The following is a 16687-nucleotide window of genomic DNA, read 5'->3' on the forward strand; positions in this document are numbered from 1 at the left end:
ATTCTCAGCCTTTCAAGCATTTTACTCTCTTAAAAGATGCACCTAGTTCTCCCCAAGCACATAGACAACAACAACAACAAGAACAACACACGTGCACAACAATGTGGAATGTGCGTTAGCAAAAAGAAGAATAACACACTCTGTCCCTGCGTCCCTTAATGTGGGTTTAGTTAAACCCTGCCTGCTGATAACCCAACATGGCCCAGGGTTAAATAGGTACCCGGAGTCAATCAGAGGGCCTCATGTGGGTCCCTAAGGTGCTCAGGGGTGTTGAGGGGGTTAAGGGGGTGTTACGGGGGTATTGGGGGTAAAAGTGCTTGTGCTTAAGACACATTAATGCACAGCGCCGTCTATCCATACGCTGCGGGTCCTCCCAGGAGGCGCGTCCCCTGATTCATCTCTGGCTGTTTACCATCTGCGGGCGGTGGCCTGCGTAACATCAAAAGGCTGTCGTGCCTCTTAACACAGCTAGGAGGGTGTCCCGGAGCAGCCTCCCCCACTGGGCCACCATGTTGTTACCGTCGGTTGAGGCGCTCCACACAGATGACTGGCAACCATTGAAAGTTACGCATTTTTACACGAGACCACCGCCTCCCTGGCTTACTCCCCCCTATACACCCACGTGCACATGCACACAGGCATGTTTGTGAGAGGGTGAGTAGAGAAAGTTTGAGCACGGAAAAAAGCTACAGCAGAGGGTTCACCCACTAATAATATAACGGGGGCACATTTCTATTGAAGGACTATTAAGGTCACGTCAGCATCAGTTGATGCAATACTGGTAAATTCCTTATCGTGGATCCCATGTAAAGGAAGTGACTAGTGCAACTGTCAACGGGAATTTTTGTGAATTGGTGATGTAGGTCTTTCACATAGACACTCATAGTTATTTACTGTGTTAGGTGTTTAACATGGAGGTCACCCCCATAGGTGTGTCATAAGGGTGTTGTCTTGCATAGCGTGACGTAAACTGGGGCTATTTGAGGACGGTTTCTCCCATCCACCGATTAAGGTGATGGGTTCGCTAGAACAGAGCAGAGTGGGACCTCTGTGGAATAGTATCTGTGGTCTGTACAGGGCTTTTTGTAGCTTTCTTTGCTACACATTGGAATAGTGGCGTCTTAAGGGTTTCAGAAGTTAGCTAAGGTCCCTCGCTATATGTCTACACCGTGCTTATATTATAACTCTCTTATGGTCATGCACAATCATTTTTTAATGAGATATAACTCATCACCCTGCAGTAGCATCAAGGAAGTTATCATCATTTACCACTTGCTAAGAAGTTGTACTCATATGCATCGAGGGATTCACCATAAGAAGGGGAGTAGCTTTTCCACATGAAATGGATATAACTGTTCGGAGAGGGTCATCTCTTTATCCTTGAGAAACTGAGCATCCATTCATTGGCTGGCTTGAAAACCTGACTGACGCAAATGGATCATTGGGAATAGAAGTGTCCCAGCAGTAATTATGTTACAATGCTGCTACCACACACTACCACAGAGGTGGGATGGGACGAGAGCAGGTTGCTTCTTTTAGGCCTGCTTCCATCTACCATGCTGCCGATGCTCTCTCTCTCTCTCTCTCTCTCTCTCTCTCTCTCTCTCTCTCTCTCTCTCTCTCTCTCTCTCTCTCTCTCTCTCTCTCTCTACTCTCTCTCTCTCTCTCTCTCTCTGCTTTTGATCTACCTTAGTCTTATGCATATGACTGAACTGTTTCTATTGCAACACACACACACACACACACACACACACACACACACACACACACACACACACACACACACACACACACACACACACACACACACACACACACACACACACACACACACAGACACAAAGACCCACACACACACATGCAACCTCAAACAAGCACGATCATGTCCTTGTGAAACTTGTGGACGTTCACCACTACGATTCACAGGCTTTAGCTGTTGTTGATTTGTTATGTAGGCTGATCAATGGTAGCGCCAATTTATTTATTCAATATCATGTCACTGTATTTGTCTAGTGAACCGCAGATCCTCCAGTCAAGCCTTGGTAGACAAGTTGAGTTGTCTGTTTCGTTTTACCTACTAGCCAGTGCTGTATGGCAGGCAGTGTTTTTTTTTAAGCAAGTGAGACATGATATTAATGTAATGTCGATAGAATTTCCCATGGAACCCCAAGGCACTTATTCAAAGTCACCTTGCACTCTCTCCCCATCCCTTGACAGCCCTGCAAGACTGAAATTGAGGATGTCTGTGTCTGCTTATACTGTGAGCATCTGATGTCCTTTACTTATCACTTTCCCTACATCTCCCTCAGCATTCTCCCATTGTTGTTGGGCTACCTGTGCTGTATGGTATCCAGTGTATAAAAGACAACATCCTCGCTCACCGTTCTAAACCAGAGTGTAGCAAGCTAGCATCTTCTGGGGTGATAGATATTATATGTATGGGAGCAGAACGCCTCCTACTGGGAGTTTTCCACTTTGATGACATTTCGGAGGTGGTGATAAGTAGCTCTCTTGTCTCCCTCGGGCCCCGGTGTCCAACGGGCACACGGCACGGCCCCGGTGCCGAGTCGTGAGGCGGGTGTGACCCGGAGGACAGTTCGAACGTGAGATTTGTCCAACGTGGGTTTGGTCCTACGTGGGATTGGTCCTACATGGGATTGGTCCAACGTAGGATTGGTCCAACGTGGGATTGGTCCTACGTGGGATTGGTCCTACGTGGGATTGATCCAAGTGGGATTGGTCCAACGTGGGATTGGTCCTACGTAGGATTGGTCCAACGTGGGATTGGTCCAACGTGGGATTGGTCCAACGTGGGATTGGTCCTACGTGGGATTGGTCCTACGTGGGATTGGTCCTACGTGGGATTGATCCAACGTGGGATTGGTCCAACGTGGGATTGGTCCAACGTGGGATTGGTCCAACGTAGGATTGGTCCAACGTGGGATTGGTCCAACGTGGGATTGGTCCAACGTGGGATTGGTCCTACGTGGGATTGGTCCTACGTGGGATTGGTCCTACGTGGGATTGGTCCAACGTGGGATTCCCAGTCCGGGTCAGGAGTGAGTTGGACTGTGGCAGCAGTCCTCAGTAGCCTAATGAACCGTTCCTCCAGCAGCAGACTACCACAGCATTGTGCTGGGCACCACATTTGCTACATTTGAGTGATTTACAGCTAGGTCGATGTATTGTCAACAAAGCATGTTTGACTGATTTAATTGGCACAAGGTTACCACAATAAAGTCAATGCTATGTCTGGCCTTTTTTTTAAGATTTACGAGTTTGAATAAATGAAGCTGTTTATACAAGATCTCTGCCTGTGGGGATTTTCTATGGACTAAGTATGTGGTGGGTTTTTACTGCAACCATTGTCACAATTCCTATGGTGATCTTTTCAGGCCTCTGTTTGATGTGCCTCTGAGCCGTTGTTTGGTGGGGTATGTTTCGCCATAGGCAAGGCAAAGTGTATCTGGTCGAGCCTTCTACTCCACTCCACTTCCCATCATCCCTCTCCGTATCTTAAAGCCTCTTTCTCACTTTTTTTGTTCAGAGGCCCCAGTGATAGATCTTATTAATTATATCTCATTAGTTGCCTTGGAAACTGAGGTGAGGGAACGTGGAGTGTGAGCCTCGGAAATTATACGAAAGAACAGAAAAAGGAAAGAAAGGATGGGGAGAGAGAGAGAGAGAGAGAGAGAGAGAGAGAGAGAGAGAGAGAGAGAGAGAGAGAGAGAGAGAGAGAGAGAGAGAGACGGAGAGAGAGAGAGAGACGGAGAGAGAGACATAGAGAGAGGGGGGGGTGAGAGAGAGAGAGAGAGAGAGAGAGAGAGAGAGAGAGAGAGAGAGAGAGAGAGAGAGCGACAGGGGGATCAAGAGGGGGAGAGAGGAGGAGTGAGAGCGAGAGAATGAGAGAGAGAGAGAGAGAGAGAGAGAGAGAGAGAGAGAGAGAGAGAGAGAGAGAGAGAGAGAGAGAGAGAGGTTGTTGAGGCATCAGCCGTGTGTCAGATTAGCATCATGTGACATTAACACTAGCGATGCTGCCGGGGCCAAGATTCTGCCTTTCATTGCTGGAACGGAAGATAAGCAAGATCTCACAAAGGGAAACGAGGAGAGAAATTGGGGCTGGCTCTCTTCCACCCCTCACCCCCCACCCCACCAACCCCCCTCAGGCCAACAGACTCTCTTTAAGAAAAAAAAAATACAGGTACAGCACAGCATGATGAAAGGAGGAACAAATAGGACAATATTAATTTCCCGTTGCTCTTAAGAGTGCATTACGGCTTGACTATCACACATCAAGAGAAAGGCTGGATTCAGGCTCTTTTGCTCCAGGCCCTCAAAGCCCCCAGCAGCCGGGGGGTAGACACCAGCCACACGTCAATACATTAGCAGCGCTACATCTGCGCGGGTGTTACACCTAAATCAAGGCCCCTCCAAGGATTAGCAGGTCTTTCTTCTCTTGTCTTTCACGTGCTACCTCTTCAGCTTGTTGTTGAATGAACACCGGCCTCTTGATGGATAGCTGCGATCCATCCATCAGGGCCATCATCACTTCTGGTCAATGAGAGTAGGCCGCTCTTCTTAAAAAAAAAAGAAAACCCGCCTCGGTGCAGTGTTGCACGTTGTCCGTTGTGCAGAATGGTCCTTGGAGTAAATTTCATAAGTAGGCAGTGCAAAGCCACAGGAGATGAGTTGCTGTTGTTGTTTAGTCTCAGACTTTCAGGCAGGAAGGCAATAAGGAGGGGTGTGTGTGGCGAGGACGGGGGGGGGACGGGGGGGGGTTGCCCTAAGGTGGCCCCTCCCCTTTCTGGACCCTGCTCCCCGACTCGCTCCGCCTCCCTCCATGGTGGGGGGCATATAGTAGCGTCCCGAATAACAGGAAGTGAGGGGCAGGAAATGGTGTGTTGTCTGCCCACGTTCTCCGGTAGAAGACCTCGACTACGGCCGCTGCACACAGGAATCTGAACTGGCGGGGCTCACAACTTGGCCGCTGTCCATGTGTCTTTATATCGCCACATGGGTTTGGATTTGTTTGTTTTATTTTTCTTTAATCAAACACTGTTCATTTAACTCTTGATGATTTGTAGATTTGGCTTCACATTGATGAAACAAGTAAAGCACATAAACCTGGGAATCAGTTTCCCTTTAGGAGCAGCTTAGGCGTGAGTAAGCAGTGCTGCGGCCGTGAGAGAGTGCTCGGTGGCTCACACGCACAGGGCCTGCCATCAGAGGGGAGGGGGGTGTACGGAGTTGAGTAATTACACTGGGAGTTGAGCATGTTTTATTGAGTGCGAAAGGGCCACCTCTGACATCCAGCCTCCCAGTCTCCCAAAGGTTTGGCCCAAGGGAGGGGACTGACAGAGCCTCCTCATGGCCTCTTCTCAATGAGCCACTTACATGGCAGCCAAATCAACCTGACCCAAAACCATCAAGGAGATGAAGAAGAAGAAGAAGAAGAAGAAGAGATGAATTGTCTCGTTTTGTTCAATATTGAAACATTCTGAATCTATTACGTGTTCATTTTGTAGGTAGGGTGTGGGTGACATTGATTTATTTTCCTTTTTTGTCAAGCTGATGTGATCGTTTCTATGGTGACACAGTCCATTGATCTCTTAGGGACAAACGTCGGGTAAGCACCTTTGAGGAATGCTGGACTGGTTAGCATCAGAGCGGGCCAGGTGGGGGAGATCAAGGTCTTTTCAAAGGTATGGGATGAGATGCATTCTCTCAGGGCTGTGTATGCCAACGGCGTTAAGGCCTACTGGTTTAATTTACATTTAAAACCATCAGCCTTCACATTGAGCCAACGAGACATGGACAGACACGAATGCATTAGTTTGAACCCATGTTTTTGACGTTTCTTACAACTTTATTCTATGGGGTCGATTGTAGGTAAGCAGGCTTCCTCCTGTAGGCGCGAACATCCTTCTCTTTGCACCTCGCTTTCATCTCATTCATGTCTTTCACTATCTTTTCACTCTGTCTTTCTGTCTTAGTATCAACTCACACACACACTAACGCACCCACATCATGATTCAAATGTTACACATCTCCTCTCGCTGGGAGGAGTGTCACACGTCACAACATGCTCTCATCTCTGACAATCATTTTGTACATTTCATATTGATCATCCCACCCTGTTTTTAGGAAGTTATGTCAGAAGTGTGAATAGTTACGGTTCCATAATATGTGAGTAGTTGTGAGTAATACATAATAAATATATATATACACACACATATATTTATATATAAAGTCTGTATGTGTTTGTAAATATGTATATATATATATATATATATATATGTATGCATTTATTTATATATATATATATTTCTATTAAGGGTGTATATGAGTTTGTATATATATACATATATACATAGTGTCTATAAAGTAGCAGAACATTTTGGACGTTGTAATTGAAACATTGTTGTGCTCTTTGCCTGTTGTGATGTGGTTTGTGTGGTTAGTTTCCTAGCGTCGACAGCCATGCGTGGGTAGTTACCTAGGTGATCTCAGGCGGGTTTCGCCACAGTGGGGCTCCGATTCAGACAGCCAGACACCATAATGCCAGTCCATCTGTAACCCATAATGACCGTGTGCCACCAGAACGGGTCATTTTGGCTTTCCCTGCCAGTCAGGGACCGAAGGCCTAGCGCATCCCATAACAGCTGACTCCACCGTCAACCTGTGGTGATGACGGACCTCACCTCTCTGCATTTTCTATCCATAGGGGGAAAAGGTGTTTAGACGTTTCGCTTTTTTGCCGAGCGCTGGGTGTCAGTGATGGATGCGTCCCCTGGGCGTGGGGTAGCTGGGGACTGAGGAGGAGGACAGAGTAAGGGTACTCATGGTATCAGGCTCGGACGGAACCACTGGTACCTTCCCCATGGTATGGGACTATGAGACGTTGTATTATAAAAGCTTGTCTGTCTTTAAGTGGAGCCAGCATGGTTTCCCATAGGGTGAGTAATGGGGGAATTATCACCGTTCTTTGTTCTATAAGCCTCAGAACATATGAGTAGAACTATGGTTTTGGTGAACTAGAATAAGCCGTTTATGTTTGGCAACATAACAGCTTTCTCAACAACGTGTTTTACTGTAGGATCATTTGCCAAAGTTACAGGGTGTCATTCAAAGAAGACATTAATTATATCCAAGACAACCTAGATTGCCACCTTGGGGACCTAACACCGATAATGCTGCACACCAGCGGCTCAATCACAAATTGCTGTCAGCCAGTTTGAAAGGAACCAAAGGATTTTAACCCTTTAGGGTGTCGGATAACATTTATACATCCAGAACAATACAACTCCGTATTCAGTTTAGCGTTTTGGGAAATTTGAGATTGATGGTTTGATGGGCCATGACTTTTCCATGACTTTCATTATTTGTTGTTGAATACATAACTTCTCTAATATGTTCTATCAATCTCTCTCTGATCGATGGTGTCTGCCTAATTCAAAATCGTATTCGAATTGTTGGGCCTTTTTTTCACTTTTGTCTGGATCTGCAAGGCATGCATTGTATATGCCCGTTCCCTCTTTGTAGTTTGAATGATTGGACTGCACGAGGCAGGTCCTGTTTACACCGCTGCGCTGCCGTTAAGTGAGAAGCTTGGGCTTCCATTGACTCCAGCTGCGGTGGAAGTGCAGCTGGGCAGATAAGAAGACCTCACGGGGCTCCCATCCTCCCTGGATGCGCTGGAGAGAAGGCAACACAGAGCTCTCCCATTCTTTGATGTGCCTTCAGAAACATGAGCGCTGTTATGCTAAAGTGTTGTATTAACTCTCTCGGTTTTCTTTCTCTCTTTTCTCTCTCTCTCTCTCTCCTCTCTCTTTCCACTTCTCTATCCCTCGCTCTTGCTCTTCTACCCAGGTCGTGGTGTGAGCCACTCAAGCGATAGAAAAAGTGTGCGCGAGCGAGAGAGAGAGAGACGGCGAGAGAAGAGTGCTGTACAATGTGCTAGAAGAAGAGCGAGGGCGAGAAGAGAGCTTGGTTGTTTGTTCTGATATTGTCGAGGTGTCGGAGAGAACGGACAGGACGCAGCCATGGGGAGGAAGAAGATACAGATCACCAGGATCATGGACGAGAGGAACAGGCAGGTCAGTGTTAACACACGCACACACACACACACACACACACGCACACGCACACGCACACGCACACGCACACGCACACGCACACGCACACACACACACACACAGGCAGGTCAGTTTTAACACATACACACTCACACACTCCCATGCCTTAAAACACAAACACACACACATAAATATACACAAACACAAACAAACACGCACAAACACAGGCCGGTCAGTCTTAACGCACACACACACACACTTGCACATACACGTACACACACACACACACACACACACACACACACACACACACACACACACACACACACACACACACACACACACACACACACACAGGCAGGTCAGTGTAAACACACACACACACACTTACACATACACCTAGACACACACACACAATCAAATCAAACACACAAACACTCTCAGATCCACAAACACACATAAACACGCACAGGCAGTTCAGTTTATTGTGTGTTGACAAACTACCACCCCTCCACACCCACAGCTACGAACAAACACGCACACATGCATGTACACACAAATACACACACGCACACACGCGCACACACACAAACAAGAAACTACACCATGGATGTTGGACGTGTTTTTTTCCACATAATATTTTCCGCAATAAGTTCCACCAATGAAATATATATTTTTATAGATTTCAATCTTTTTCAAGCCCATGATTGGCACGCTCTCTCACTCTTATACAATCACACACACACACACACACACACACACACACACACACACACACACACACACACACACACACACACACACACACACACACACACACACACACACACACACACACACACACACACACACAAACAGACACACACAAACAGATAAATGCAAATATTGAAACATTAAGCGTTTCAATCTAAATCAAATAATGATACAAATCGAGACACAATGGACTGCAACAAAAGGCATCAGCCTCTGTTTCCCTCCTCTGGCCCTGTCTCGGGCTACGAGCGCTGCGAGCAGACGAACCTCGCCGCCAGCTAAACAGGGAGCATGACATTCCAGCGTCAGCGCGTGGAGCTGTATTTACACCCTCTGCTTCCCCCGTTGCCACCCTGCAATTTCCAGCCCGGATAACTTGACTAGGCAGCTAGAGAGCGCCGTGCTGCAGCGGGCGCACGGGAGGGGGGGGGGCGGTAGCGTGGGAGTCAGCGGGGCCGCCCTCTCCACACGGCCGGGCCCCTGGCCCCGTGGCACGGCACTGCCGCTGCCCTGGCCTCTGTGCTGCTGGCTCCTCTGTGTGCGTGTGTGTGTGTGTGTGAGTGTGTGTGTTTGCAGCTTCTCGGTAGCAATTAGGAGCCGCCGCGGCACCGCGACGCCCTCTCATTTGCAGGGCGGGTCAGCGGGACACACAGCAGCCCTCTTCGGCCTCAGCCCTGCCGGCTTCAGGCCGGCCACAGAGGGGACAGCCGTGGAATTGACCCATGTCTGCCGCCGATAAATATAAACTCAGAGGAACCTATGTACGACACAGCCCGGGTCTGTCTGGAGCGGCCCTGGATCTCTATAGTGGGACGGCTAGCGCCGTGTTTGTTTTTAGATCCCCTAGGCACCCTTTGAGCGGAGAGCTAAATTGAGATTTCGATTTTGATGAGTAATGCTCAGTGCTTAACTATGCTGTTAAGCATAGAATGAATCTCGTTAAGCACGGGAAAAAAACGCACGAGAAACACTCTTCCATAAGAATCGATGTTATTGCTGCTAAAACAAACAGAACATTACATCCGCGCTCCCCACATAAGGTTGCTAACACAAGGCTCGGTGTTGCTACCATGGTGTAATTGATTACTACCTCATTACCGCCATGTCTCTTGCTGTGATTTAACGGTGTTACCAGTCCGCCCAAGTGAGAAACAAAATGGAAACAATGGACCAATCACAATTACAGCTGGTCCTGGGTGGGATCCAAACCAGAGGGTGAGGGGCCAGGGACACTTTACTGCATTCCATGACTGGTGACTGTGTGTGTGTGTGTGTATTTGTGTGTGTGTTTGTGTGTGTGTGTGTGTGTGTGTGTGTGTGTGTATTTGTGTCTGTGCTTGTCTGTGTGTGTGTGTGTACGTGCATCGGTGAAGTTACATAAAATCTGGATTGCCTCAGATTGCTTCGGCAATCAGGGCAACCTTTTGAATATTCCACATAAAGCGAACAGAGGGTATTTCTTCTGCCGTTGTTTCTTCGGGAAACAGAAAATGCTTAGGGAGACATTGCTTATTAAAAACTCCTCATTGCCAGCGTTGATTTTTAGGGATCTGATTTAAAGTGACGCGCTGTAAGTTTAGTGAGAAAGTTTATCGTTAGAGCACTTCTCCTTCATAGTGTGTTTAGCTGGCTCAGCAAAATAATTACTATGACAATAGACCGATGTGCTAAAATAAAGCTTTAGTGTGCTGTGATTCATATGTGTGTATGTGTTCTGTACATGGTATATATATGTATATATATAAATATGATATATATCTTTTTTCCACGGGCCATGGAGCCCAGAGTACCGTCTCCCAGGGGTGTTCTCATACCCAAGAGGGGAACACTCATTAGCATACAGGCCCCATTGTCGGGAGACAATTTGAATATTTATCGGCTTCACTCCAGTGCTAGCTAAGCGCATTCATAGTATTAAAATGAAAGAAGGCATTAAGTGTGGTAATTAAATAATGTGGCAGTGGGAGACATTGTGTGGGGACAGCGGGGTCCCCTTACATTATCGCTACAAGTGCTTGGGAAGGGCTGTTAACCTTTCAGGATTTATACTGCCACGCGTGGCATTGGCTGAAAAGGGCTGTAATTGCGCTATCTATCATAACAAATGGATTCTCTTCAGAAGCCCATTGGTGCACAATAGGGACACAGCGCAAAGTTAGTTTGTCGCATTTAGTTCATCGTCAAAAAAGATGGTGCAAGTTTGTTCAGTAATTGCTGCTTGAAAACTGTGGCCGGAATCAATGATATCAATTATGATTTAGTGGTAACAATTATAATAATGGTCAATATCTGCAGGCTGTGTTGGTCTATGGTTGTCCATCGATGAGCCCAACAGCGGATCACTATTGCAATGAAAAAAGACAGTACCGTGACGCTTATCAGAAGACGTTAGAGAGCCGCACACCACAACCACATCCGCAGTTGTGAACACTCTGGGAAGATAAATGTGCCGCTGAAGAAACTGTAAAACTCTGCATGCCTCCAGTAGTCCTATTATATTCCACCATAAGAAAACAAGAAATGATTTACAAAGCGGGCACATTTCCTCCTACGTTTACTTCCCAAACAACCATCCGAATAAAACCCAGGTTGATCAATTTCACAGAAGTAAGAGATCTCCAGACTTTTTTTCTAAAAATAAATGGCTCTCCATTGTGTCGCCGGACCGACCCGTGGATGTCGGGCCGCTGAACCGAGCGGGCCCACCGTCGCAGCGTGATTACACCGGGCATGGGGGCTTTGACTAATGAATAGTACAAAATAAGCAGGGCCCATGGCACGCTGCCTCCCTATGAGCGCGTGCAGGGGTCCTTCACCTAGTGAAATGGAAGAATGATGATAGGGGAAGAGAGAGGGTGTACATTAGCCTGGTTATGTTGAGGGGGTGAGGAGGGACCGTGGTGGGGGGGTTGGAGCTTAGTGAGTGGTGATGTACAGTGACGTCCTTTGGATGCCATTAAGCAGGCTCACTGGGGGTAATTGCCCAAGTCATTAAAAGTTTGATGATTTCGCTGCTGGGTGGAGGGTTGCCTGCCCTTGCTGTGGCTCATTTTGATTTTTTTTTTCTTTCTCTCTCTGGCACGTCAAATGCCTATGGGCATAGAGCTCTGCTTGCTCTATCTAACTCTCTCTCTCTCTCTCTCTCTCTCTCTCTCTCTCTCTCTCTCTCTCTCTCTCTCTCTCTCTCTCTCTCTCTCTCTCACTCTCTCTCTTTCGCACACGCGCTGTCTCTCTCTGGGGAGCGAAACTGCCGATCCCTCCCATTTTTTTCAGACTTCGCTCATTAGTGAAGTCCTACAAGGCGTCATTATTGACAGGTGGATGGTGTGTTGATAGTAAATGTGCCGAACAGTGAAAATCTGTAGACGTAGAGATCGCCTCCCTAGACACTCGTCCTGCCTGCCACTCTGTCCCCGCACCGACGCCGCGACGCTCTCCTCCGTTCAGATCACCCTCAGTGTTATTGATTAGATCCATCGCAAGGCGACATGCCTTCACTATTCTGGGACGCGCCCGCTGCACCCGCTGTAAGACAACTGGCCTACTTTCACCGGGTTGCAAGGTCAGTTCCACCCAGTGGTCCCTGTTGTCGGCATGGGGCCGTATCCCAGGGCCCCTGCCGTCTCCCTGATAGAGCTGATCCAGGCGGACAGCAGGAGCGGCCCCCGTCTCCTCTCGGGCCCCGGCCCCCGTAACACGGCCGCGGCCCGGCCATGAGCAGGGGGCGGCTGCCACGGGGCCTGGGTCACTCCGCCAGCTGGTGCCAGGCAGGAGTGTGTGTCGGCCCCGGCACCGCTCTCCGCCACGGGGGCCTTCAGAGCTGACATAAGGAGCCCTCGCGAGGCCCCGGGTCCCCACCCCGACTGAAGGTGTCAGTGACTCATGCCCTGGCATCCATCTCAGTCCCAGATGTCTTGTTTGTCATCCTGGCTCCTCCGCACCCGGGGTTAGACAGTGATAGACCGTGTGAGTGACACCCAGTGTGTGTGTGTGTGTGTGTGTGTGTGTGTAGGAGGGGGCGGGGGGGAGGGGGCTGCCTGTGCATCTTTGTGTATTGTCTGTGTACTTTGTTCACCAATGGTTTACTCTTTCAGAATACGGATCTATCTAGCGTCCAGGGCAGGTCATTAGAGGAAATACACAAAAAACACTGTGACCTTCATTTATTCACATTGAGTCAGCTGTAATGCGTCATGTCATCCCCTTCTTTCATGGTACCGATTAGTAGGGTAAAATGAAATGGTTTCAAAGTAAACTGGCGAAAAGAGACTGTTACAATACCTCAGCCATGTGCGTTATAGGTTGAATGTTTGATCATTATAGTTTCATAACGTTCTTCCTTTGGGCCCATATAACTAAAGCATAATTGTTACTGTGTTACCTCTCCGTTTTTAGATCCACCAGGTATCATCCCTGATTGTTTATTTGTATTTTTACAAATTTTTGTTTTATCAGTATTTTGATTTATTTATCGCTTCTACATCCGAAACGTTCATATGAATAATCGCGCTGAAAAATACTTTATTTGATTTCTTTAGAGCTGACGTTGATGGCTGGCATTTTTGCAGAATTTAATTAGCAGCAATTTTAAATTAACATCTCAGTCTCTCACTTGTCAGATATTGAGAAACAGTCACACTTATGACTTTATTCATTTCTAAAAAGTAAGACATAGTCACAAGACAGATGGGTCTTTGTCTTACCGTATAACTGATGCGTAGTTTGTTGCTCAGTGCATACAACAATAAACTTTGGTCTAATACTGAAATGACTCATCAACATCAACAAATGGTTTCAGTGCCTCTGGTTACCTGAGAGATGTTCATCCTCCAGGGCTGCAACACACAGGGTTGTGATGTGGACCAACGGAAAAGTATTTCTGAAACGACGATGTTGATGTTGAGTCAATGTTGTGGAATAAACACGCTCAAACGTTCATGGCCTTTACATAAAACACTACATGACTTCTGTTATTGTGTTCAAGGTTAGTGCTCTGCATTCAGAAATGCACTCTCTCCCCCCCCCCCCCCCCCCCCCCCCCCCCCCCCCCCCCCCCGTTGTATGCAGCTCCAGAGGCTCCTGGGGGGGGGACGGGGTAGAGGCTGCAGGGCGGGGGTGAGATGGGGGTCGTGTGGAGGTGAGGTGGGGGTCACGGGATGAGTGTCGGTGAGGCGCGGCAGCAGAGGGTGAAATGAAGCGATGGCTGGGTCAGCAGCCCCCGCTCAGGGCTCCCATCCATCCAGGTGGAACAGAGCCCTCCCTCCCATACCTCACTCCCTCCCAGCCGCCGGCCCCTCGTCCTCCCCCTGCCACTGGGAGGGGACATGGGCCTGGCTTAGCACGCCCGTTCATCTGCTAAAGAGCATACACTTTGTTAATCATTTCCACCCGTACGACACTCACCGCTTGCCGCGTGGTTAAGCCAACAAACAAATTATGCAAACCTCTAAACACCGCCGGTGTGACAGCTAGACAGGCTCTAGGGTTGGTTATTTACAGTGCCGGAGGCCTGGGTTAACTAGGGTGAAGCCGCTCATTCTAACCAGGGGTGGACTGAACGTATTCGTCTGTTTGAACCCATATTTTAACATGCAAGACAAGCAACTGACACTTATTGCCGTCTAGTTCCATGAAGCAGATCGTCAAAGTGGATCTACGAATGCTTTTTTGCAATTTTCAAAAGGAGACGCACAGTTATTCTGTGGTCGGGTCAGGGGAACATGCCTTGTAGCTGTGTTGTTTGTCTCTTTAACACCGTGTCCTTTTCCGAACGCCGTTTTCCTGTTGGTGCGTCAGATGAGATCACCTGGGACCAGGGCACTGAATAGATAATGGCAGAAGTAAAGGCTGCCATGTTGGTGTATGTGTATGCGTGTGTGAGTGTGTGTGTGTGTGTGTGTGTGTGTGTGTGTGTGTGTGTGTCTGTGTGGAGAGAGCCTGGATAATGGCCCTGTCTAATTACCTGCATAAATGATTTGAAATTCATTTTTCACAGTGTGAGTGACCACCCCATCTGCCTGAATGGTACCATTGATGCTATAGAGCTCATAGAGCTTAGACCGCATTATGCTAGTTTCGAAGAGGGGCTAGCCACGCGCTGTGAACAACTTGAACAAAGCCGGCTCATCTGTTCGACTCTCCTCTTTTAGTAGGTCAGTAAAATGGATGGAGAATAAAGAGACTCATCCTCTCCGTGGCGGTGATCCACATCTCGCGTAGTGGGCTTTAAACGAGACTCTACCTCTGGCTGGCCCCTTCTTTTCATTCATTTAGAGTTTTTCTAAACATCACCTGGAAGCCCATAGCTTGTACATTAGCTGGGAAAAAATGCTCTGCAGTCCTAAACGTGCTTCTTGTTGTTGGTGTTATAGCAAAACATCAGCTCCGAGAGAGTGGCACGGTGCAGGAAGGGCGGTGTAACACAGGGATATGTGTTGGGTAGTCTGAGATGATGACCGCAGAGAGAGAGGGGCGGCAGAGATACTGAAGCCACTCTGCAGTGAGGGCTTGGGTTACGATCAGGAGTGATGCATGACCCGTGCGTCCCATGTGAGGGATCACGTTACAAGGCTGGTGGTTTGGGGCGCACGCAGCCAGGGGCTGAGGCAAATGTATGAGCCCCCATGTTGTGGCCAAAGCTCTGACTCAGCTCGCTCACTGCAGCCTCTCGCCCTGACCTCTGGTCCCCTCGCCAGAGACGTTTCAGACACACACACCGGTGTAGTGGGTCGCCTACCGGAGGGCTGCTGCTCCGTTGTGGTTTTCTTATGAAGGGGCCACTGTGATGAAGCCTCTCTCTGACTTAGTCTTCGGTGGTGTGCATAGTATTCACGGTTCATTCATTTTATCATGCCTCTGCTGTATCTTGAAAGAGTATGAATGGTTTAACTATAGCTATAATAACATCTGTTGTATTGTATGATTGGTGTGGTACATTTAGTGTAATTGAATCTACAAGGGAACAGATAGATGTGGAGAAGAGCAATGGTCCAGCATCCATACACTGTTATCCTGAAGATATCGACGGTTTCAATAATTGATTCAATAAGTATCCTCTCCATGTCACAATGTGAGGTTTTGTCTTCCCTCTGCCCCTCAGGTGACCTTCACGAAGAGGAAGTTTGGCCTGATGAAGAAGGCCTACGAGCTGAGCGTACTATGTGACTGTGAGATAGCCCTCATAATTTTCAACAGCTCTAACAAACTGTTCCAGTACGCCAGCACGGATATGGACAAAGTGTTGCTGAAGTATACCGAATACAACGAGCCCCACGAGAGCAGAACCAACTCAGACATCGTAGAGGTGAGTGTCGGCCCGCCGGTCAAACTTCATGTTCATTATATGCTGCACTTTTCTACGTATTTATAGAGTTATTTCATGTCATTTTGCTGCTTAAGCGTAGAATTGTTTTGATATGCGAGCAAATCTCAGTTAATGCTTGACTTGGACCAGGGGTCACCAACCCACGTTGATCTGAGGCAATCGGAGATCTCAGCCAAAAAGCCAGAAGAAGTTCAACTTCTTATGCTTAATGCGCTATGACACAAATATCTTAAGATATAAAAAACACGAGAGAGAGAGAATACCAACAGCTTCCGTTTGTTCAGATAGAGTGCAGGAGGTCTGCTTTCTCTGATAAGTCCCAAGTCGTCTGGAGTCCGTCAACCACCGTGGAAAAGCTATCTCTGGGCAGGCTCTGCACACAGTTGCTGCGCGACCGCTAAACCCTTCGCTGTTTCCCACCAGATACCGTACCTGCAAAAAAACACCATAGCTGTATTTCCCCTACTGTTCCTCTGGACTTAGGCCAGACATGTGGGAGAGAACAGGCTTGTTGCTAGAGCAGTTTGTAACAAAC

General features: G+C 48.0%; 1 protein-coding gene across 1 annotated transcript in view; it reads left to right on the forward strand.

Annotated features, from left to right (window-relative positions):
* The window catches only part of mef2aa (myocyte enhancer factor 2aa), a 55315-nt gene that overhangs the window by 8329 nt on the left and 30299 nt on the right, over window positions 1-16687 (forward strand). Inside the window, exons 3-4 of the mRNA XM_056598894.1 lie at window positions 7870-8096; window positions 15928-16131. Of these exons, the coding sequence (XP_056454869.1) occupies window positions 8043-8096; window positions 15928-16131 (258 nt within the window). The 5' untranslated portion in view covers window positions 7870-8042. The remainder of the gene's footprint in view (window positions 1-7869; window positions 8097-15927; window positions 16132-16687) is intronic.

Source organism: Gadus chalcogrammus, chromosome 9 (genome assembly GCF_026213295.1).
Source record: "Gadus chalcogrammus isolate NIFS_2021 chromosome 9, NIFS_Gcha_1.0, whole genome shotgun sequence".
In the NCBI taxonomy this organism is placed as follows: domain Eukaryota; kingdom Metazoa; phylum Chordata; class Actinopteri; order Gadiformes; family Gadidae; genus Gadus; species Gadus chalcogrammus.